General features: G+C 37.9%; 2 protein-coding genes and 2 non-coding genes across 7 annotated transcripts; 1 reads left to right on the forward strand and 3 right to left on the reverse strand.

Annotated features, from left to right (window-relative positions):
• Positions 1-287: 287 nt before the first annotated feature.
• LOC132848565 (uncharacterized) lies at positions 288-7,510 on the reverse strand. 4 transcript variants are annotated; one of them, XR_009648746.1, is made up of 4 exons: positions 6,926-7,510; positions 6,474-6,512; positions 4,065-5,998; positions 288-960 (listed from the first exon to the last, which is right to left on the reverse strand). XR_009648746.1 is itself a non-coding variant. In XM_060874397.1 (3 exons), exons 1-3 carry the CDS (start codon positions 4,512-4,514, stop codon positions 1,887-1,889), a joined length of 360 nt encoding a protein of 119 aa, XP_060730380.1. In that variant the 5' UTR covers positions 4,515-6,413; the 3' UTR covers positions 999-1,886. The 4 variants fall into 4 exon arrangements, 1 of the variants encoding a protein (XP_060730380.1); XR_009648745.1 differs by lacking the exons at positions 6,474-6,512; positions 6,926-7,510 and adding an exon at positions 6,112-6,413; XM_060874397.1 differs by lacking the exons at positions 288-960; positions 6,474-6,512; positions 6,926-7,510 and adding an exon at positions 999-1,904 and having other exon boundaries at positions 4,065-4,225; positions 4,334-6,413.
• Positions 7,511-8,503: 993 nt separating this feature from the next.
• Positions 8,504-8,667, reverse strand: LOC132849334 (U1 spliceosomal RNA). Its single transcript, XR_009648877.1, has one exon. It is a non-coding gene; the product is annotated as a U1 spliceosomal RNA (small nuclear RNA).
• Positions 8,668-10,312: 1,645 nt separating this feature from the next.
• On the reverse strand, positions 10,313-10,503 carry LOC132849346 (U2 spliceosomal RNA). Its single transcript, XR_009648888.1, has one exon. It is a non-coding gene; the product is annotated as a U2 spliceosomal RNA (small nuclear RNA).
• Positions 10,504-19,746: 9,243 nt separating this feature from the next.
• Positions 19,747-23,297, forward strand: LOC132847954 (uncharacterized). Its single transcript, XM_060873458.1, has 5 exons — positions 19,747-19,941; positions 20,035-20,255; positions 20,411-20,540; positions 22,851-22,951; positions 23,035-23,297. The coding sequence occupies exons 2-5, from the start codon at positions 20,044-20,046 to the stop codon at positions 23,162-23,164; spliced, it is 573 nt and encodes a 190-aa protein (XP_060729441.1). The 5' UTR covers positions 19,747-19,941; positions 20,035-20,043; the 3' UTR covers positions 23,165-23,297.
• Positions 23,298-23,948: the final 651 nt, after the last annotated feature.

The following is a 23,948-nucleotide window of genomic DNA, read 5'->3' on the forward strand; positions in this document are numbered from 1 at the left end:
ATGAAAATCTAAAACACTATCTAATATAAAATGTAAAATAAATTGTTAACCTATGTAATTTACATAAATATTGATGCATCTCTTTAATGCTAGGCTACACCTAAATCTAACACTAACCTGAACATATATACAATAATATATACACACCCGCATATACACACACAATAATGTATACAATATATACACAATAAAATATACAATCATGTATACAATCATGTATTTACACAATAATATATACAGTAATGTGTAAATAACCATAAGTATATTATAATACAGGAAATGCGATTGTCTTATTTTGAAACCATTGTATTGCCATAGTTGACTTACGGTCTTAAGCTACACCCCTTTTTTTTGTTTTATGAGGCGCGCGTGCACTCTGGCTAGCGCAGTTTATATAGTACAACATGATATTCCAAATATGGTTAATATCTTATATATACTTGCAGCCCCTCAGAAGAGGCAAAAGTTCTTACACTGGTGATATATCTGGTTGGATTAAAGTTCACAAAAAATTGAAAACGAATTGATTAAAAAGCACAAAAAAACTGATAAGTCTCTATGAACAATGGAAAGGGCTAATCAGAACATCCAGAGAAAGCCTAAAGACTGACTTATCAGAGCACAAGTTGTGTGCAATGGCCAATCACATTGAAAATGGTTTGAACAACAGGATGAAGGTGTACAATGAAATAAGGGAGCATATTATGCCATCCCCTGACACAAGACGCAAAATGGACTCTTGTGAAGCAGTAACTAAGGACATTATGAAAATACTTAATGAACGTATAACAGCAATAGACAGTGATTTTGATGAAGATAGAGAAAGGCAGCGTCTTCATCAGCTACCGTCACAACAGTACGCCCGCTCCATCTAAGGTACTGCCTCTCAGTCTAGCATCAGTAAGCAGTCTGACACTTCAAGCATCACAGCCAAAAGGGTTGATGCAGCTGTGGAGTTGGCTGTAAAGGAAGCAGAATATAAAATTGTGCAAGAGGAAATTAAACAAAAGGAAAAAATGAAAGATACAGAATCAGAACATGAGCGTTTAAGGGCAGAGCAGGAAATGCAAGCTGCTCGCACAAAACATGAGATCTACGACAGAGAATATGGACAATCAGGATATGGACAATCAGCAAATACAATTAAACGATATGCATTTCTCTGTTGACCACCAATCTGCTCATGAAGCACCAGCTCCCTGTAGTGGCTTACCTCCATTAATGCCACAAAACAATGTGTCTATCCATATGTCAAATCAAACAACGAACAATCCAAACCCTCAAATTGTCACACAAGCACCTCTCACACACATTTCCCAGTTGGCCTAAGCAATTCAAAACAGTATAGCTATAAACAGAATCCCAGTGCCAATGCCCAGTGTTCAGCGGAGATCCAATTAACTACATTGAATGGAAGGCTTCATTCTCTTCACTTGTGGACTGCAAAGGCATCTCACCTGCTGATAAACTTCAATTGCTCAAAAGGCATGTCACAGGCCCAGCTCAAAATTGTCTTGAGGGCACATTCTTTCACAGTGATGAAGAGGCATACAAGGATGCAAGGCAAAAGATTGACCAAATGTTATGGTCCGCCTTTTATTGTCCAAAGGGCTTTCAGAGACAAACTGGCAAAATGGCCTAAAATAAGCTCAAAGGATGCATGTCTCCAAGCCACACCATACGTAAAAGGCCTAGAAATACTAAGTGACTGAGGAAAATCAAAAGTTGCTGCAGAAAGTTCCTGACTGGCTGGCAACCCGTTGGAATCTACAGGTAACAGTTATACTTATGGACGGCAAGGATTTTCCCTCCTTTAAGGACTTTGCACATTTTGTGGCACTCGAAGCGGAGATTACACACAACCCGGTCACTTCTTCATATGCTCTTCACTCACACAGCTCATCCTATGAGAAAAAGAACACAAAGGACTTTAAACCAAACAGATCCACACAAGTCTTCACAACGCAAGCCACAGTACAAAAACGACAAAGCAAGGACAAGCAACACAAAATTAAAGGTACCCTGTGCGTTTTGTAAAGATGAAAATCACCAGTTGTCAAAGTGCCCTAACTTTTTAGATCAGCCCTTAGAAGAGAGGCGCACATATGTTAAGGCCAATAAACTGTGCTATAGCTGCTTAAAGGTGGGCCATAATGCCAAAGATTATTGCCATCACCACACTTGTGATTGTTATTGTGCAGACAAGTGGGATGCCTTCCTTTGCAAATGTCACAAGACATATGTAAGGTCTCAAAGCTCTGAAAACACCGCTCCAAGCACTCCAAATGAAACCGCGACAGTCACAGCTCTCAACATTACTAAGGGTGGTCAATCAAGTAGCACATCCATGATTGTTCCTGTATGGGTGTCTACGGTTCAGAGCCCATCTAAAGAGCAATTAGTTTACGCACTATTAGACACACAGAGTGACAGCACATTTGTCTGTGAAGAATTAAGCAAACAGCTACGAGCGGACACTCACCCTGTAAAGTTAAAGCTAACTAACTGCTGGGTGTTCACTCTACTGTTAAGAGTAACAGAGATTCTGGAATGCGTGTGAGGTTATGATTCAGACATTCGCATCGACCTACCCCCTCATATACCAAAGACTTTATTCCAGTTAACTATGACAACATACCCACAAGTGACATCAGCAATTTCTGTCAGATGAGGCCATTGATTTGCTGTAAGATACCACCTCTTTTGAGTTGTGATGTTGGACTCCTTATCGGATTTAACTGTCCCAGAACTTTAGCTCCAAGACAAGTTCTATTAGGAGAAGGTGAGCAACCATATGCCAGCTGCACAGACCTAGGGTGGAGTATCATTGGAGGCTCCACACCAGCGCTCAATGAAACTCAGTCAAGTTTGTGTCATAGAATCACAATAAAGGAATTACCCCCTGTTACTGACATAGACATTATTCATGTGCTAGAGTCAGATTTTAAGGACACAGAGGCAAGTGACAAAACAGTCTCACAAGAGGATCTCATCTTTTTGGACAAGCTCAAGGAGGAAATAAGGAAAAAACGAACAAGGACACTGAGATGCCTCTACCATTCAGACTTACCTGACAACAGAAAGCCTGCTGAAATCAGACTCGAACACTTAAAGTGAAAGTTCAACAAAGATGAAAATTACAAAAGAGACTATATAACTTACATGAAAAACATTATTAAAGGGGGTGATGTCGAAGAAGTACACAATGAAGGGATTATAAAAAAAAAATAAAAATAAAAAATAAAAAATAAATAAAAGTTGAACGATGGTACATTCCCCATCATGGCATATACTACCCCAAAAAGCCCACTAAACTACATGTGTTCAATTGTTCAGCCAAACACAATGGTACAAGTCTAAATGATCATCGTCTCCAAGGGCCAGACCTGATTAACAATTATGATGTTCCACCAGTTTCACATTCAGCGTTGGGACAGAGATTACTTGAGTTTTCTGTGGTGGAAAAACGCCAACACGGAGACACAGCCACAGGTATACAGAATGAAGGTACATCTTTTCAGTGCGACATCATCCCCAGGGTGTGCAAATTACGGACTGAGGTATTTAGCTAAAGAACTCTGTCACAGCCACCCAGCACGATCGGAGTTCATGGAAAGGACTTATGTGGACGACGGAGTCACAAGCACAGACACAGTTGAAAAGGCAATACAGCTCGCACAAGAGGCCACAGAGATATGCAAGCATGGAGAGCTCCATCTACACAAATTTATCTCAAATAGCCCTGCTGTTCTACAAAGCATCCTGCCAACTGAACGTGCAAGAGAGACAAAAACAAATGACTTAACATTCAAAGACATGCCACAAGAAAGGGCCTTAGGCATCCAATGCAACGTTGAAAGGGACTGTTTCAGATTTGACTACTAATCAGAGTGCATTCGTTAAAAAAACAAACAAACGTGTAATAGGAGGATGTACAACAATAGAGGACGTAATATATTAACATTCCTGCCACCTAAATGTGTTTAGAGTTACAACAGTTAAAACCAAACATTTTAATATCCATTATGCATTACTAATCAATATTAAAAATTAATATACAGTACCTGAATGTCAGAACTCCTCTTGTAGCCACTGTTAATGTCCTCTTCAAGCGTCTCTCTGGCTTTCCAGTACTTTCCAGCAAGATTAGTGCGGCAAGTCGTCTCCCCCAACTTCAGTCTTCGACTTATGCCGAAATCAGCTAGTCTTGCCTTTCCGGTTATATCTGTTAAAAATTAATAACATCAGAAGGCCAATTTAAGAATTTTCCAGTGTTGAATGTGTTTTTAATTATGTCAATGATTACAGACAAGACTGTTAATAGGATTCCTACTAGGATTCCTACGGTGAAGCACTTTGGTGTCATGGCCGTGAAGAGCATTTAAGCTATAAAGAACTTCTTTTACAATTTTCTTCAGGATGTGAGAAGTGTCTTCTGGCAAATGGTCTTCAATGTATTCCTTCAGTGTGTATTCACAAAGTTGAAGTTGTTTTGTGTATTTACAAAGTTGCATATGGATGCACACTGGACTCCTGAACTGATGTTTTTGCAGTATCAGAATCTTCTTTTGAGATAATGTCTTGTTGATTGTCTTTCTTTTTTTTTCTTCTTCGATGGCATGCTGTCTGCTGCTTCACCCAAGCAATCTACAGTGCTTGAGATTTGGGGATTTCTGAGATTTGTGTCCAGTTTGTGGAGTTTTTCTTTAATTGCATCATCTGGTCCTATATCTACAGCATGAAGAACTATTTCAGGCACTGAGGTTACTCCACATGTGTTAATGTGCTCTGGGACAAACTTGTGTAGGTCAGCAAATAAACAGTAAGTAAGTCTGCTGACCTCAGTTGAATAGTTAGGATTGGTGAAAGGCATAAGTGCATCGCATAACTTTTCAAGCACATCAGAGTCAAGACTTTCAGCAGCAGGCTTTTGCTTTGAGGACTTGTCCATAGTCTCATAAAGAATACTTAGTATTAGGTGGTTGAACACATTTCCCTGCACTGTACTAGTTGGCACTAAACATTTGATCAATTATGAACATTTGATCGTGTTAAATATTTGAGGAGAAATTTCTCCCATCATGCAAATGACAGCATGTAAGCTTTTAAGTGGCATTATCCTATGTTCAATAGGAATTCTGGGAAAGTGCTCAATGAATCTGTTGATGTAGATCTCTGTTTTCAAGTTCTGCTTTATTGTCAAATCCTCCACATGTACAGTACACACAGAATTTGAAATTGCATTACTATCAGTCCCAAGGTGCATACAGATAATACTAACAATAGAAATTAAATAAAGCAGCACAAGGCATAAAGTGCAAATGAGCAGACCAATGCTGCACAAAGTGACTGGTGCATGTCATCGTATGTTAGTGGGAGGGGGGAGTGGAAGGACCTGGGGATGTGGGATCTGGAGGGGTGATGTGGGTTCAAAGATCTGTGGTGCCTGGGGCAGAAAAGGGAAGGTGGGGGCAAGTTCGGGAGCGAGTTCAGCTTCCTGACAGCCTGATGAATGAAGCGGTCCTTCAATCTGTTGGTCCTGGCCAGGAGACTCCGCTGTCTCCTCCCTGATGGCAGCAGACTGAAGAGGCTGTGTGATGGGTGGGATCACCTGCAATGCAGACTGTACTATACTAGTTGTCAGTAAACATTTGCTCAAAATGGCTATGATTGCAATAAATATTTGAGGGGAAATTTCTCTCATCATGCAAATTACAGCAAATAAGCTGTTCACTGCCAGTATCCTACATTCATAATTAATTCTGGGACAGCATCAGATAAATCCATCAATGTATGTGTTTGTTTAGACGTCTGTCCCATAATCTATCCATCTCACACAGAACCAACCAGATACAAAGCCATGTACTCCACAGAGACTTCCCTTTTGACCGTCACTGAGAAACTACATGCTGCTAGATCAGACAATCTGTCATCTGTCCTCATCCTTCATTAACATTTGGCAATGTTTGGCACCGTCATCCAGGTCTTCTAATAATTTCTGCAAATTTGAAATAGACAATTAAACTGCACCATATGTGTGTGTGTTTATTTAGTTTTCTCTGGCTATCTTTATATGTTATTTGTATTCATCGTTTGGATTAAATCATTTACCTGTGTATACTGATAGCATTTATGTAGAATGCATTGCTATATTTCTCTTGTTGTTATCTACGTAGCAAAAAAGTAGCGTATATGGTGTTTAAATGTCTGAATAATCCGGAAAAGGGTGGGTCCGGAAGTGGCTCAGTATTCGAGAGAGGTTTCGCCTCTGGTGGCTGGAAGAGTGACGACGTGACATACAGCTACGTATGGTGACCCATACTCAGAAGAGGGCGTGGATATTACACCTTGAAATAAAGCCTATCTGTTCCTGAATGACAGCAGTTACTTTTTATTGTATTTCTTTCATTCATTTTCTTTGTTTGTTTGTGTATTTGTTAAAAAAAAGTGTGTGTGTGTCTTATATTACCTACCGGCAGAGTTTTAGACTTATGATATCCTTAGTCTGTGACCTATAAACCAGTATAAATGTATTTATTGAGAAAGACTTCAAAGCACTTGCTCATTTAGCTTCTACATAAGGGTGTTGGCCATAAAAGTCAAAATGTAATTCATGTGACATCATAAAAGATGATTTTAAACAAGAAGTGGACCTCAAATATGTTTAAAAGTGGCTTATGTTTTTGGATAATCTTTTGACTAATATAATACACATATGTAACGACAAAAGGTTTAATAATAAATTTTAGCAAGAAATAATTTTTTTGGCAACTTGTTTCTACTCACTTTCTTTCACAATTAGAAAAGTGCAGTACTTAGTACTTGCCTAGTAGTTTACACAACAGCAAAAATCAATAAAATAAAGTTCTGGTTTATATAAATAAATAGTACTGATATTTCAAGTAAATAAAATAACCATACTTACTTATTTATAAATGGGTTGTGTGATTCGGAGTATGGATGAGAACACAACTGAAAATGACAATCGTCCGATTTTCCTTCCTTTAGATAGATAAAATGACTGGCAGGTGATCTACAGTAAGAAACACGGAAACAGCCAGAGAAATGAAACCCAACTCGTTTTTAAAAAACCCAATGGTTTTTATTGATGCGGCTCCCTGATGCCATCAAATTAGTTAAAATCTCCCGGAACCTAGAGCGAGATGCCTAGATGTCGCCTTGGCTACGGCAGTTCATTGGAACGAATGCGTCAATAGAGCCGCCATCTTGGTACAGGGGAGCCCCTCTTCTTTAGTGCATCAGCATCAATGTAGACAAAGGTCCAACGGGAAATAAAATCACCATAAATCCTCATGAATGCGATTTTCTAGTTTTTTTGGTTCATTCCAGCGGTCAAACGTATTTATCATTGAGTCCAGAGAAAATTGAAAGGTTTTGATATTAAGATAATCTACTTTTTCAAAATATAATGCATAGTGCTAGTAGTTCTAAGTTTATTAGTTACATTCTTCCACTTGAGTAAACTTCAAATGAACAATCACAACTTACCTTATAGCCTACTGCATGCAACACTGCTCCGATTATACATGTTCACACTCACTCATTTTCTACCGCTTATCCGAACTACCTCGGGTCACGGGGAGCCTGTGCCTATCTCAGGCGTCATCGGGCATCAAAGCAGGATACACCCTGGACGGAGTGCCAACCCATCGCAGGGCACAAACACACTCATTCACTCATGCAATCACACACTACAGACAATTTTTCCAGAGATGCCAATCAACCTACCATGCATATCTTTGGACCAGGGGAGGAAACCGGAGTACCCGGAGGAAACCCCCGAGGCACGGGGAGAACATGCAAACTCCACACACACAAGGCAGAGGCGGGAATCGAACCCCCAACCCTGGAGGTGTGAGGCAAACATGCTAACCACTAAGCCACCGTGCCCCCCTGACTATACATGTTAATTTAAACATTTGAATTGTATTGGTTTGTATTTGTTTATTTAGTATTCCTGCAACAACACAACCTCAGACAGTGTCTTCCTTAGACTTTTGCTCTGCAGTTGCAGAGTATGATCCTTTGCGACATGGTGTTGTCTTAACTTACGAAAAGGTACAAACAACCAGTGAAATTAAGCTAAAGTGGTGGTTGGTTGTCATCTTGAGTCTCAACAATGAGATCACGAAGACCAAATATGTCCTCCAGAGCCTACTTCTGCTTTAGATAAAGATTATTTTATTTAATGCCATGACAGCAATAAAAGCTATTTTCATGACAAAAATTCAATTACAAAAACACAAATATTCTGCTTGTGTTAAGTCCAGGACAATCTAATAAAATATGTTTGACAGATAAGGGAAACTTACAAAACTAATCTTCACCTTTAAGCAAAAAAAAGAAAAGAAAAACATAGGTCAACTTCGAATTTCCTTATTATTAGGAATCTAGAAACAAGCCACTCTCAATGAGATACAAACAACATATACAAGTCCTGCAAATACAATAGAATAACTTCTAACTTTAGTACAGTGAATATCAGGGGAGAGCGCGAACGCAGTCCCCCACTACCAGAAATTATGCAGTCGAGATTCCCACATTTGGGGAATTCGCATAGGTCAGCACAGCCGGAGTGCAATGGCTGAGCCTCGCTCTGGGTGAACCACCTTCTTGATCATGGTATCTCCCCTGCCAGGTAAGTATGAATTGCAGTTCCATCAGCTAGTGACTGCACCACCACACACAGCCTTTACCATTAGGGAGAGGAAGTCAGCTTTAATCATTACACAAACGTGCAACACCAAAACACCACAGTCTACACATGCTGCAAAATATAACACCACATTTATTACATCTAAAGCCGAATGATAACCAATATTGTCTAAGCAACCAGACAGTACGATACTTCCCATGATGCACTGCGACTGAATATGGAACGAGATCCACAGTGTTCAGGAAAATGCGTTTATAAATCAATACATCTGCACTTTACACTAAAAAGAGTCAGTACAAAACAACTGACACAACACTGTACTGTAAGCAGTAGGAGACAAGAATAGTGGGTTTTATTAAGATAGTGTTAAAGCCTCGATACAGTCACACACACACACCCCCACCCCCACCAGCGGTTTGAGGGTTAGGAGGAAAGTTAGATCGAAGATGTAAACAACATCAACAACCGATAACTTATTTATTGCACATACATAAAATATAAAGTGGGAAAGATGCTTTGAACTTGCAATTCCAGGTGACTATAATCTGAATATTTGAACAAAGATTGTTAAACAAGAGAGAAAGTTTCTGTGTCCGACCGCTAATATGAGCCCGGACGCCATATTCCGGATAAATAGTTCCGGATAAGTAGTTCCGTGTGTCACACGATTGATGTCCGCTGCAGAGAGTAATTGTGATTATAAACGTGTAAAACGCGCTACTTTAAAGAACAGAGTAGTGATGGCCAGTTCGTGAACGAATCGTTCTTTTGAACCGGTTCTTTTTAGTAAACTGGATGAACCAGTTCACCAAATCGGACTGAGTCGTTCTAAGCTGTTCGCGTCTTGAGTCAGCGCTGATCCACAAGTTACTAAAGTTACTCACTTTCGGTCATGCCTGACAGTCGGTCCGACTCTAAATAAACTAATATCCCGGAGTATATGTAACTCCTGTACACTGAACTGAGACATGTTGTGCTGTTGATACTGCGCATGAATCACTGAACCGATACAGCGAATCATAGGTACAGAACTGAGAACTGTTTCTTACGGACGCGTCCGAGAACCGATGAGCTGTTGATACTGCGCATGCTTGAATCACTGAACTGATACAGCAACAATTGTAAATGGTTATGATTTAATGTCTTATCAACGTATAAAAGTGTTTAACTCAGTCGAATTAGTTTTTGAAACAACTGATGGAGCGAAAAAACATTTCAAAATTATGTTTTTTTTGTAAGTTGATGAAGATTAGTGTATTAACTTTATATCTTTAAGACACGTAAAACACCCACGTTTGCACATCAATGCCTGTACTGGGTGTTTTAGTTGCAAAACCTAAATGTAAGAAACGTATTCAACTAAAGTTATGATTATGATTAAATTGATTGTATTAATATCTGACGACAGCGGCGGGATGAAGGAATTTACGTCATTACGTTAAAGAACTGATGAACTGGATTATTAAACTGGTCCATTAAAATGAACCGTCCGAAAGAACCGGTTCGCGGAAAAGAACCGAACTTCCCATCACTAGAACAGAGTAACTTCTATAAAAACCACACTAGGCACAGAAACACAAGTGTTGTATTAGCGTTAGACTAATGTAGAGCTATAACGTTTCTTTAACAGTACAGAGAGGGTGCACCGTTCCCGGAGATACTGCAATACCGGGTCGATGCGTGGAGTGGACGGAGCAAGCCCCTATTCCATCTCCCTGTTCCAAAAATCAATTTAATATATGGTCCCCGGGTAGGGGACGTATCAGATATTAAACTGATAAGAACAGATACTACACTTGATCTTAGCCAAAAGGCCGAGAAGCGATACCTATAACTGCAGACAAGAAACGGTGTCATTCTACACAAGTGTAAACACGAGGACGGTAAATACCGTTTTCTCTTCATATCCGCGAATAACAGTATTCAATACATGGCTAACATATTGTTAATGCTAAAATTAGCAGAGGAAATGTCTATGTAAGTAATCCTTAACACCTAAACACAAAGGAAACGATAATGAATTCAAAAAGCGACCAATCAGAGACGAGAATACAAACTCCTCCACACTACAATATCACACTGGTTTAGAAAGTAGTTTTCAAAACAAACCATTAAACCGCTTTAAAATCATTCAATTGTAACAACGAACAGATGCAAAACGAAATGTGGGGAATTTAAAGAGTATGTAAATGTATCTGAATTATGTAACAGTGTCTCTCAGTGGTCAAATGTGGTATTGCAGAAGAAAAACGGCGTTAACTAATAATCTACTATATACTCGGTGTTCAACTTGTTATACACGAGGCTTTCTCGGCGAAAACAAGATTAATTATGGCCAATAAATTGAACACAGGCAACCAAAACACAATAAGAAGTCAGAATCACCAAACTGCCTGTGAATTTCACCATAAACTGATTTATAGCAATTACATAGAAAACCTTTGCTATTTGTGGTGCAAAGGATGAAAACATTTACCAATAAATTCACTGTAGTAAATGTAGTAAAAAGGAAAATAAAGTGGTCTTTATAAATGCGCCACTAGTCCTCCATTTTCACACAGCACTTTAGAGGCCTGTTTAATTATACAAAGGCTGCATTTACTCTGGACATACAGCATTTCACAACATTTAACACATTAAGAAGATACTTATGTCTCCAAAATAAATAATCACATTTTGTGAAACTTACACAATGTCACAATTTTCACAATGTTCTTTAAATGATCAAGAACATTTAAAAATAATAATTTTCCAGGACAACAAGATTTTTTCCAGGACAATTTATGTTTTCTCTCATTTTCCATGTGTTTTCCAGGACTGGAACATTGGTCATTAATTTTCCAGGATTTCCAGGTTTTCCAGGACGCGTGGGAACCCTGAGAATGTAAGTCGTTAGCTGAAAATTGTAATCACCTGCTGCTACTGAACAATCAGCTCCACCTCAGCGCCCCCTAGGGGCCTAATTCAAAACAACGGGACGAGAGGTAAAGGCCTCATGATGACATGTCCATAATATATTCAAAATGACTGCAATATATTAATACACAGGCTCACAAACCCTGGTCTTGGTGTTCACACTGTCCTACGCATTTGTTAGTGAATTGTACTTATATAATTAGGTAAACTATACACTATGATGTGCAGGGCAGGCTGTAGTCCAGGGCCAAATTTGGCAATCTGATGGTTAACAAAGTAGTTCCTTGGGTTATTTCAGTCTCTTTGTCCCCCTCCATCCTATTCTGTGCCTGTTGGTCACAATGAATGAGGCATGTCCACCACTTAAATCTTAGTTTATCTCAATTAAATATGAACATTTTGCATTTGAATATGGTATAAATATACAGACTTTAGCTCTCCAGCTCTAACTCTTTCTATTGGTTTCTTATAACTTGTACATCTTTTGTATTAAACAATAGATTCTAGTTCATTTTAAAATAGATAATTCTTGTTCAAAATTCATGATGAACAATGTTTGACCATTCACTTGGCCCAGTACAGGGGTGTCAGGCCTCAGCTTCAGACTATACAGTATCTGTGTCTTGGTTTAGTAATGAAGAAATATACTCCAGGTGTTAATTATATTAAGTAAAATAAATTTATCGGAACAAAGCACAAAATGGCAACACTTGAAAAAACAGCACAGCACAACAGTGTAGAAAGTACAGGATCACTGAACGTGGTTAAGAAAACAAGTGAAAAAAATATAATTAGTAATTTGATTAAACTATAGTAAAAAATATTTACAATTTATACAATGAAATCTAACTATGTATTAGTTTTATAGCTGAAACGAAATGAAGTAATAGACAATTTGTGATTATAATAGTGTGACTATTGTGTGACGTAGAATAGAGGTCACTTTATGTCTCCACATCACTTTAAAAAACATAGTGCACTAACTGCAGAAACTTACTGGAAACTTACTTAAGGCTTTTGGAAAAAAGATTGAAAAACACTTATTCAATGCAATGCACAGTTATGTAAATAATTAGTTGAACAACTGGAATATTTTACAATTGATACAAATAAATAGAAATCGTCTAAATGAATAAATACTCCTCAATCAGCATGCTTGTTACATCAAACTATAACCGACTACATACAACAGTTCAGTGTATAGTGTATTTGTGTGTGTGTGTGTGTGGGGGGGGGGGTTGTCAGCAACGTGTTACACTTATTAATACTGTATTTGACAGCCAATGCCTCATTTGCATATGTCAAGGAGTGACACTAACCCGATGGAATCCTTAAAATGAATGTTTTCATCAAAACTATATTGTGTTAGAATACTTTGTCTTCCTGATTGCCATTTATCTACAGCCATCACGTATCTTCATGAAGGGATTTGTGTCTAAAGGTTATTTCAAAATTTGTTAAAGTTTAAAATTTAATTTATTAATTTATTTATTAAAGGATATGTTTATTACTTCTGCAATAAGTTCAACATTATCTGACATGATTGAACTAGATCATTTTTGTGAAAGGCTGCAGTGTTCATGATAATGGTTGGCCTTTTATTTTGCCCAGTCGAGGGATATCAGGCTTCACCTGCAGTCTATGCAGTGTCTGTGTGTAAAAAATAAATATATTCCAGGTGTTGATTTATATTCAGTAAAATAGATTTATTGGGCAAAGGTTGAAATTACAGCATCCTTGAACATGATAAAGAACAGGTCAAAAAATGAGAAACAAATGTACTGGTGTTTTATACAAAATGAAGCAAGAAAAGTCTAATTGTAATTACTGTATAGTTTACCAAAAAATAAAAATACTAAATATGTTTACAGCAGAGTAATGGTCATTTTATTTCTCCACATAACTTTAATAAACAGTGCACTAACTGGGGAAAATGTGAACACACACAAAAAGCATTTTAAAACATTCTCTACAGTTCTTCATCTGCCATCTGGTCTACAATCGAGATAAACTGTTCATAACTTTCAAACACCGTTTTCCAGCCCTCTGGAATGGGACATCATTTTTGTAGGGCAGAATTTTTTTTGTTGTACTTTTTATGTCCCTGGATTGGTTGGCCACAGAGTGTACAAACTGGGAGATTTTACACCCTTGATAGTTTAGCTCCTAATTCTGTTTCCTCTTACGATTATAGTACATAGATCTTGCCCAGCTGACAAATGTAGCAGTGCTGCTGTGTGATGTGCACGTCTGACTGGCAGACAATATGGGCTTATATTGCGTAGATCTTGCCCAGCTCAAAGATGTGCCAGGGCTGTGTGATGTGCATGTCTGACTGGCAGGCAGTATGGGCACTGACAAAGAGAGCAATGAGGCTGGACCAGTAGCAGGAACAAAGGTGGATTAGAGCGGGAGAGTGGCATAGTTATGTCGGTCCTCTCCTTCACAGCTTCGTCCCTGCCGTGCTAGGTGTGGGATAACACACCTCTGGATGACAGCGGCGGCAACAAGATCATCCCTTTTTGTCCGACAGTAGAGGGTGTTACCCCACTGGGTCCTGTACAGCTGATTAAACTTCTGTGGCTGCTTATCATGTTCCTCCACTACATTCCAGGCTTCAAAGATTTTGCACCTCTGCTCAGTGGTAAATGAAAGCTTGTTTTCTTTTCTTGATCTCCACCAGCAAGGAGCAGAACCTTTCTAGCTTTTGAAAACCAGGAAGAGGGTTAGGACTGCAGGCATCCTCCTGTAAAAAATACAATTCAGAATACAGGCGGTTCAAATGTTTATCTTGTCTTCTTGTTTAATTAATTTTATAGCAATTGGCATATTGTGTTTCATTCTAACAGAAACTAGGCTACTCACAAATGCCGGTGGGTTTACAGTGGAGTTGTCATCAGCCGTGAGAGTGATGCGAGATGGGGCGACATCCAGAACGCCAAAAAAACAAATTAATAAGACACATTTTACGCCAAACTACACGAAAGTGTACCCCTGTCTTACTGTATAAGCGTTAAACATAATAACAATCTTGCACGCTGTACAGTTTGTAACAGTGACTTCAGCATTGCCCATGGCGGGGTAAATGATTGTAAAACACATTCTGACGTGACTTCAACAAGTTTCATTTCATGTGCATATTTTTTAGGCCGGCTAGTTGCCAACGTTACATAAAAACATCAAACTCCTTAGACCTGTTTAAAGTTGCAATAGAATATAAAAGCAGTATTACATAAATAGTATAAGCAGCTTATATAAATAGTAAAAGTGATCTACATATTTAATATAGTTAACAAATAATTGGGTAACACTTTACAATAAGGTTTATTAGTTAACATGAACTAATAATGAACTGCACGTATAAAGCATTAATTTATCTTTGTTAATGTTAATTTGAACATTTACTGATACATTATTCAAATCTTGTTAAGGCAAGTACTAAGTATTATACTTTCATAATTGAAAAAGAAAGTGAGTAGAAACAAGTTGCCAAAAAAATCTTCAATTAAAGGTGGGGTCTCCATTGTTTAAAAGCCAATGTTGACATTTGAAATCACCAAAACAAACACGCCCCTAACCCAAATGGGTGTCACTCCTGTATTGATAGCTCTGCCCACACATACATATGTAACCCAGGCAACTAATGGGAAGAAATGTGTCTTTATCATAGCTGAAGGGAAGAACAATACAATTGCAGATAAACAAACAAGCAAAAATGACACACAAGCATAATCATGCAAAGGACGGCATATATTCGATCTGTGAAACAAAGCAAAACCAACATTACTCACCTATCGAGAAGGAAAAAAGCAACCTCGGCGTCTTAAGTAAAGTTGGCCGCATATTCACATCTTTTCATATTCTGAGAGACAGATTCCAAGGGACCGTCTGCAAAGTGCAAAATCCGAAATGTGAATACTACAATAACAGTCAATCACTTCACTGTAATACACTGTACTGTCACCAAATTCAGCTCACACATCACTGATGTCCTGATAGTTATATTACAACACTTATTTGGGGGAAATGTCTTTTTAATACATACAGCCAACTTTACTTAATATTTAATATGCGACTAACTTTACTTAAGTCCATTGTCGTCCCATCGCAGGCCTTCCCGCTCCTTCAGTTCTCTCCAGCGTTGGAAAGCTGATCCTATATTAACACGGGTCCTACTTCTTGCCTTATCGTAAGCATTTCTTTGCTTTCTTTCTTTGTTTTTATCCACCATGTCAATGTTAAAACCGCTTTCTGCTAATGTCACACATGTGCACTGAACACTCTCTCTGTCCATATTGACAAGACACGCCCCTTTCTGCTCATTGGCTACACGTTGGTTTTGTTTTTGTTTTGTTTGGCGGCCCAACACAGTTTTCTGAAGCATTCTGAAGATTTCTCAAACAACGGAAACCCCACCTTTAATTCTTGCTCTAATTTATCATTAAACTTTTCGTCATTTTCCCTTCCTTGACACAGTACAGTTAGGATATACACTCACCGAGTACTTTATTAGGAAAAGTTTTCTTTGACTGGGTAACACCTGTCTTTGCTCTCCAAAAAGCTTTAGTTCTTGGTTGCATAGATTCCACAAAATGGGAAGATATGCTCTATAGTTAACTCTAGTCTGTTCCGTTCAGCAACACATTCAAACTAGCTTCTTGCCTTCAGCTGGAAAACATTTACATTTACAGCATTTGGCAGACACCATTATCCAGAGCGACGTACAGAAGTCTCTATCATTGGATACATTAACTATGGTTCACTAGGTTACATACTTAAGATACCATGAGTCTAAAACATTGTTCGTTTTTTTTTGTTGTTTAATATCTTATGCATTTATGCATCCTACTGTATATACATATATATATATATATCGTCGCTGTCGGGCGGAAACCTCGTATGTCCAAATTTGGTCAATTTCATATTTTTTCACATATCGATGCTATTGGTCAGTCCCAACGTGTGTCTGTTATTTTTACAAGTTATTAACCTTTTTACAAGTTATTAAAAGTCTTGAAAATAGCTTGAGCGCAAATCTCATAACTCCATTGGACACTTCAACTGTCCACCTCTTCCTCACTCCATGGGAGAGCTTCGCGGCATATTTCTCCTTAATAAGAGTTGCAACGAATTAACACGTCTTCTGAGGTAAATGTCTTCAAAACACTGGGCTCAAAGAAAAAAAATCTTGACCCCCGCTAGTTCTGGTGCTCGTCTGAGGACAGGAATTTAGCGCAAGACAATCCACTGCAACGCGGACTAAACCCTGTGCACTGCAGATAAGGTATGGCGTTTTTTTCATTTCCTGAAAAATGAAATGAAGAGATACGAGGATTCTGGGTTTTGGAGATACGAGGATTCCGTCTGACAGCGACGATATATGAGTTTGCTCCATCTCTCGGTCAAAGAGTAAAACAATACAGAATTGAATGAGGTATAAACAAATCTTTATTGAATGGAATATTTTAAATAGAATTTGGAGTTCTTTTTCCCCATTTGACAGATGTCTCTGTAATAAGCCTGAATGGAACCCTCTTCTAGACTTGTCTTTAGGGTAAGAAAAACCCATTTCTGGTTTGAATAGACCTCTGCGCACTAACTCAGACCTCATTAAGTCTGTTAAGACTGAGGGCCAATCTGATGGATCAATTGGTGGAGTCACCACACAATCAATAAAAGGTTCAAACAAAAATGGCATCGGTCTCCCTACCTCCCCAATAATACTATATACAAATATTTACAGGTTAGCTAATAAGCCCAAATGGGGCAATCCAGAATCAAAGTCAAAAAGAACAGTCAGGAGTCAGTATTAACAGGAAGGCTAAACACACGAATACAACAAACTACTCTCACACAATACTAGCTAACAGCAAACGAGTAACCAAACACAGCAAGTGAGCAAAAAACTAAAAACAGGTAGAGGTGGTGGAGGCTTTTATAGGCCTCAGGGAGTCAGGTGACCAGGCAGGGCGTGGCACCAGGTAACCCTCAGGAACCAATCGGTGTTCATCCTGCATAGAAACACAGACACCTCCCAAAACAGAAAACAAAAATAGAAAAGGACGTAACAGCATAATGATTCACCAACTTAGTCTCATTATGCTTGATAGAAACAAGTTCACAATTCTTAGTGTTAACCTAGTGAATAGCTTCACCTGCTTGTGATAGCGATGCCTCCCTCCCAGATGCACTGAACGACTTCTACACTCGGTTTGAGGTGCAGAACAACGTAACGGCAAGGAAGACCATCCCTTCCCCTTCCCAAAGAAGTCTACAATGTCCTGCCTCAATGACTATCGTCCCGTCGCACTCACACCAATTGTTATGAAGTGCTTCGAGAAGCTCGTCATGAGGCACATCAAGACCAAGCTACCACCCTCACTGGACCACCTACATTGTGGTGTGATAGAAGCACTTATAAAAGCTGGTGCAAACCCTGAAAGAAATTATGGGATGGGATTTGTGGATTTGGATGAAAAAGTACAGAATCTTATTAATAGATTACCTGCAGGAAATGAAGCTGTAGAAAAATGCAAAATGTTTTTCACTTTTGCTGCTATGGTTCCCAGAAAAACTCAGACAGAGGTTTTTAACTTCTGTAGGGAACATTTTTTTGAGGAGCATCCTTGTACCCATATGCTACTTTTTGAAAGTTATTTTAATGTTCTGTTCCCATCAGCAGAACAGTATCAACAGAATATCACAAAGTGGTTGAAAGACTCAATGAAAACAGAGATCTACATCAACGGATTCATTGAGCACTTTCCCAGAATTCCTGATGAACATAGGATAATGTCACTTAACAGCTTACATGCTGTAATATGTGTAATATGATGAGAGAAATTTCCCTTCAAATATTTAATGCAGTCGTACCCATTTTGATCAAGTGTTTAGTGCCAACTAGTACAGTGCAGGGAAATGTGTTCAACCACCTAATACTAAGAATTCTTTATGTGACTATGGACAAGTCCTCAAAGCAAAAGCCTGCTGCTGAAAGTCTTCACTCTGATGTGCTTGAAAAGTTATGCGATGCACTTATGCCTTTCACCAATCCTAACTATTCAACTGAGGTCAGCAGACTTACGTACTGTTTATTTGCTGACCTACACAAGTTTGTCCCAGAGCACATTAACTCATGTGGAGTAACCTCAGTGCCTGAAAGATATGCATCTTTATACTGTAGATATAGGACCAGACGATGCATTTAAAGAAAAACTCCACAAACTGGACACAAATCTCAGAAATCCCCAAAACTCAAGCACTGTAGATTGCATGGGTGAAGCAGCAGACAGCATGCCATCGAAGAAGAAAAAAAAGAAGAAGAAAAAAGAGAAAGTCAATCAACAAGACATTATCTCAAAAGAAGATTCTGATACTGCAAAAACATCAGTTCAGGAGTCCAGTGTACATCCATATACAACACACACTGAGGATTTACCAGTTAAAAGAAATTGGCTTTCATTGAGTCAACGTTGGAAGCCCAAGCTAGAGAAGCTTGCTAACCTACCAGCAAGTAAGGTTTATCATGTGAGGAATCTTACAATTGGCAAGGGTTCTGAATTTGAGATCGCTAAAGGAAGTGATGGAACTCGTGTTTTTCTTGGTCTGAGAGATGATGGCACTGAGGTAGCTGTCAAACGAATGTACAGGTCCGAATATCAAGACCTCAAAAATGAAGAGCAATTTTTACGGCTTCCTCAGCTTGATAATCCATGTATTGTGCGCTATGTGGACTTTGCAGAGGATAAACATTTTGGATATCTTGCTCTTCAACTTTGTGAATACACACTGGACGAATACATTGAAGACCATTTGCCAGAAGACACTTCTCACATCCTGAAGAAAATTGTAAAAGAAGTTCTTTATAGCTTAAATCATCGCTGTCGGGCGGAAACCTCGTATGTCCAAATTTTGTCAATTTCATATTTTTTCACATATCAATGCTATTGGTCAGTCCCCACGTGGGTCTGTTATTTTTACAAGTTATTAACCAATCTAAAGTGCTCTGAAATGCTCTTCATGGCCATGACACCAAAGTGCTTCACCGAGACATCAAACCTCAGAATGTTCTGATTGGTAGGAATCCTATTAACAGTCTTGTCTGTAATCATTGACATAATTAAAAACATATTCATCACTGGAAAATTCTTCAGTTGGCCTTCTGATGTTATTAATTTTTAACAGATATAACCGGAAAGGCAAGACTAGCTGATTTCGGCATAAGTCGAAGACTGAAGTTGGGGGAGACGACTTGCCGCACTAATCCTGCTGGAACAAAGTACTGGAAAGCCAGAGAGACGCTTGAAGAGGACAGTAACAGTGGCTACAAGAGGAGTTCTGACATTCAGGTACTGTATATTCATTTTTAATATTGATTAGTAATGCATAATGGATATTAAAATGTGTTTGGTTTTAACTGTTGTAACTCTAAACACATTTAGGTGGCAGGAATGTTAATATATTACATCCTCTCCCGTGGACATCATCCATTTGGCACAGGCGCTCGATGTGAGAGTAACATTCTTGATGGGAAGTACTCTTTGGAACACGTGGACGATGAACTGGCAAAGGACCTGGTGAAGTGGATGATCAGTCATGAACCAAAGGACAGACCTAATGTAGAGGAAACCCTTCGCCACCCATTCTTTTGGCCAAATAAAGAGTAAGACAAGCTTTTGTTTGTATGTTTGTTTGTTTTTTAAATTAATGCAGTTTTTATGAAAAATTGCATAGTATATGTAAGTTGCAATAATTTTCTTCCAATTCACTGCAAAAAAATATTCATGGTATTTTACTTTTTTTATATAAAATTTTCAGTAAATTGGACTACTTAGACAAGCTGGGTAATGAAAAGGAAGTAGAAAACTGCCGCAACGCTGGCCCAGACCTCCTTTCTGCTATAGAGGCTGTTACAGCAGGGAAAAGTTTCTTAGACTGGAAAACAAAAGTGAGTCCAATAAGATTTCACTCTTTATTAATGACTTAAGTCTCGTCTATAAAGATGATATTGATTTGTCACTGTTTCATTTACAATGTGTTCATTGATGCATTTTGGTTAAGAAATGTGTGTAATAATGTGAATTAATGTGTTTGTGCAAAGAAATTTGCATTTTGAAACTGTAAATTTTGTAGTTATTTGCTGATTTATGATAGTCGTTAACAAAAACTACTAGTAAACTGCAGTGTTGTAATGTAACGGAGTACAAATACTTCGTTACTGTACTTAAGTAGAAATTTCACGTATCTGTACTTTACTTTGCTATTTAAATTAATGTCAACTTTCACTTTTACTCCACTACATTTCCTAGATAAAATGTATATTTTTACTACGTTATATTTCCACTAAGCATCTTCGTTACTCGTTACTACAAAATAAAATCAGAAGAAATGTGTGCGACTGCAATAAGGGAGGTTTGGCAAATCACTGCTCCTAGATTACATTACACAGCTCCGCACGCTCTATTTCAGCGTAATGTTGCCGAAGGAGCAGTGGCGGAGCCAGAGGGGTGTCCGGGGTGGCACTGAACACCCCTGACATCTGATTGGCCACCTCAGGTGACACCCCGAATTTTTATTTGATAGCATTGGAAGTTTGGTGCTGATTGACATCTCATTTCACCGATCAAAAGAAGTCTTCGTTTGACACTTGGTCACGGCGCCGCTCAACATTTCAAATCCATCAATCAATGACAAGAAAGAGTTGAGAGGTAGAGAAGAATACTGTAACAGACTAATACTACAATATCAAATTTCGGTAAGTTTTGAGATTAAACATCAGGATTTAGTTTTCCAGAAACATATTTCGAAAGTTACATCGCTATATAAATTGACTTTAGACGCTATTAACAGATTAATCAGACAAGAGAGATCGGTTCATTCCCCAGTTTAGCCATAATATACATTAGGTTGACATTTTTGCTAGTTATACACGTATACAGTGCAGTGTCTGTGTGTAAGTCTTTAACTGTTTAGCTAATATGAGGTAACTAGTTTTACAGCTGTCAGTGTTTAATGTTGTTATTAAACTATGTATCTGGTAATGTTACTCAAAAGATTACTGCAATTGCAGACAGCCTGTTAGCTATCATAAAGGTGATTAAAGTACTGTAGTCATTTATGCTGACAGTTGATTTTAAAGTGCAGTTATTATAGTGGGATTTGTAGTTAAAGTTGAGTTTTAATTTAAAAAAATCTGTATTTGATGCTTAAATGTGTTATATCCATGGGTCATATTTTTACATAGGGTCAATAAAAAAATGAAAAGAAAGGCAGAGATATCGGACTTCTTTTTAAAGAAGCAAACACATACAGATCAGGTGCAATCAGACCCCAGCCCAGCCCCCAGGCCCTGCATCACCACAATACCCCAGAGCAGCTTCCTGCCTGATGCTAGTAGTCAGACTTCACAAGAACCACCAACAGGTCTGAGAACCCACCAGGCAGTCAGTCAGTCAGTCAGTCACATGTCCAGTTCAGAATTTAAGTTTAGCTTGTTATAGATGATTTCAGCAGTTTAGGCTTTACATAAAAATGTAATTAGATGTTGATTTATGTGTAACATACACAAGATAAAATTATTTTTATAATTATTATTATTGGCCGTATTTGCAAGAAATGTTTCTGTACATTGGAATGAAAGATTCTTCCTACCGGATGAAGTGCCTCTTATGCCTACCGAAAATCACTGAAATTTTACTTTTTACTTTTACTTCAAATACTTAAGTACATTAAATATCATAAAATTACTTTTGATACTTAAGTACAGTAAATATCAGATACTTTAAGACATACTTGAGTAATATTTTAAAAGGTAACTTTCACTTCTACCAAAGTCTTTTTCTAGTACGATACTTGTATTTTTACTCAAGTATTGCTTTCTAGTACTTTATACAACACTGGTAAACTGTTATAAACTGTTTCTAAAAAACATTTAGAAAAGTGTTTAAGCTTTGTTTAATATCACTAACCACATTAGTAACAACACCAGTATACATGCACATTCATGCAATTATCTAATCAGGTATCAGCAGTGCAATGTTTAACATGATGCAGATACAACCAGCCACATCAGATAATGTTCACTCTCAGCCATCAGAATGGGGAAAATGAAATCTCCATGATCTTAATCATGGCATGTTTTTGTTACCAGATGGGCTGGTTTTAGAGATCATGCAAGTGTGATTCATGGGACTACTTCAGAATACTTGTTTATGCATCAGAAAGTACTTGACTTTCAATAATTCCTGTTTCTCCACAGTTACCTGCTGAGCTTGTGCAAAAATTGGATGGTAGGAAAAAGACCTACCCAGAGAACACACTTGGTCTGCTGCGCTTCATAAGGAATCTGCATCAGCATTAGTGAGTTATACAGAAAATATTCCTTACCGATGTAATTTTTTTTGATTTGTGTTAAACTAATTACTTTTGTTCTGTCTCAATAGCTCTGATGATGCCAAGAATTTAAATTTGATGACGTTATTCCCTGACCTTTTTGAAACTGTTTTCATGTTTGCCAAAACGAGAGGGTGGACCACTGCGATGGAATTTATGCTTGAGATACCGGAGACATGATCACTATCAAAATGCACAATTATGTCTCCACTGTCATTGTGATTTGTTTGATACATATTAATTCATTGTTAATATTTTTTTTATATTTACATTAGTCATGATAATGTTTTATTAAAATATCACGTTAGTTTTATACATGCTGCTGTGATTACTACATACACACTGTTTAATAAGCTGGCACCAGCTGACCTTCTGCTAACTTTTAATGGTGAAGGGAACCCATTATGGACATGCACTCATTATATACTTTGTATATAGAAATTATCTGGTGCTGGACATCTCTATTCATATTTTTTCAACCAGAGTTTTTTCTTAGTTCCCAGTTACTTTTTTATATTTCTTAATTCTGTAGTTCTTATGGAGGTGATGTCTATCGATCTCTGCAATTTTTTACAAAAATTGTAATCGTCATTAAGGGCATTTAACAAACTTCATTTTTGATATAAAATGGCATTAAGGATTTGATGTAAACAAGATTTATAACATTTCTATTTATACCATTGTGTAATTGAAAGTCTAACTGAAAAATAAATCCAGGATTTTGTGATCACAAATTTAATGCTAAACCAGGCTAAATCTCCGATAGTTGGTTGAAATTTTTGATATTGAGGTTGAAATTTTAAAAAATTACAGCAGATTTGGGCCAAGACATGTCATTAGACATTATAACAACAGCCAAAACGCGCTTTGATTCACAAGCATAAAAACACACGGCTAAAGCCAACATACAGCCTTCATACAAGGTAACTTCAAATGTGTTATTCACTTTCTCGTTATCTGTATT

The sequence above is a fragment of the Tachysurus vachellii genome, chromosome 7, assembly GCF_030014155.1.
Source record: "Tachysurus vachellii isolate PV-2020 chromosome 7, HZAU_Pvac_v1, whole genome shotgun sequence".
Classification (NCBI taxonomy): domain Eukaryota; kingdom Metazoa; phylum Chordata; class Actinopteri; order Siluriformes; family Bagridae; genus Tachysurus; species Tachysurus vachellii.

What these genes read in the sequence shown, in the direction of transcription:
- LOC132848565 (XM_060874397.1), bottom strand. Translation starts at nt 4,514, where the DNA reads ATGCAACTTTGTAAATACACAAAACAACTTCAACTTTGTGAATACACA. An exon ending in GCTTCACCGTAGGAATCCTA is followed by an intron (nt 4,226 to 4,333) that starts GTAGGAATCCTA and finishes AATTTTTAACAG; the next exon opens with ATATAACCGGAAAGGCAAGA.
- LOC132847954 (XM_060873458.1), top strand. Translation starts at nt 20,044, where the DNA reads ATGTTAATATATTACATCCTCTCCCGTGGACATCATCCATTTGGCACA. An exon ending in TCTTAGACTGGAAAACAAAA is followed by an intron (nt 20,541 to 22,850) that starts GTGAGTCCAATA and finishes GTTTCTCCACAG; the next exon opens with TTACCTGCTGAGCTTGTGCA. An exon ending in AGGAATCTGCATCAGCATTA is followed by an intron (nt 22,952 to 23,034) that starts GTGAGTTATACA and finishes CTGTCTCAATAG; the next exon opens with CTCTGATGATGCCAAGAATT.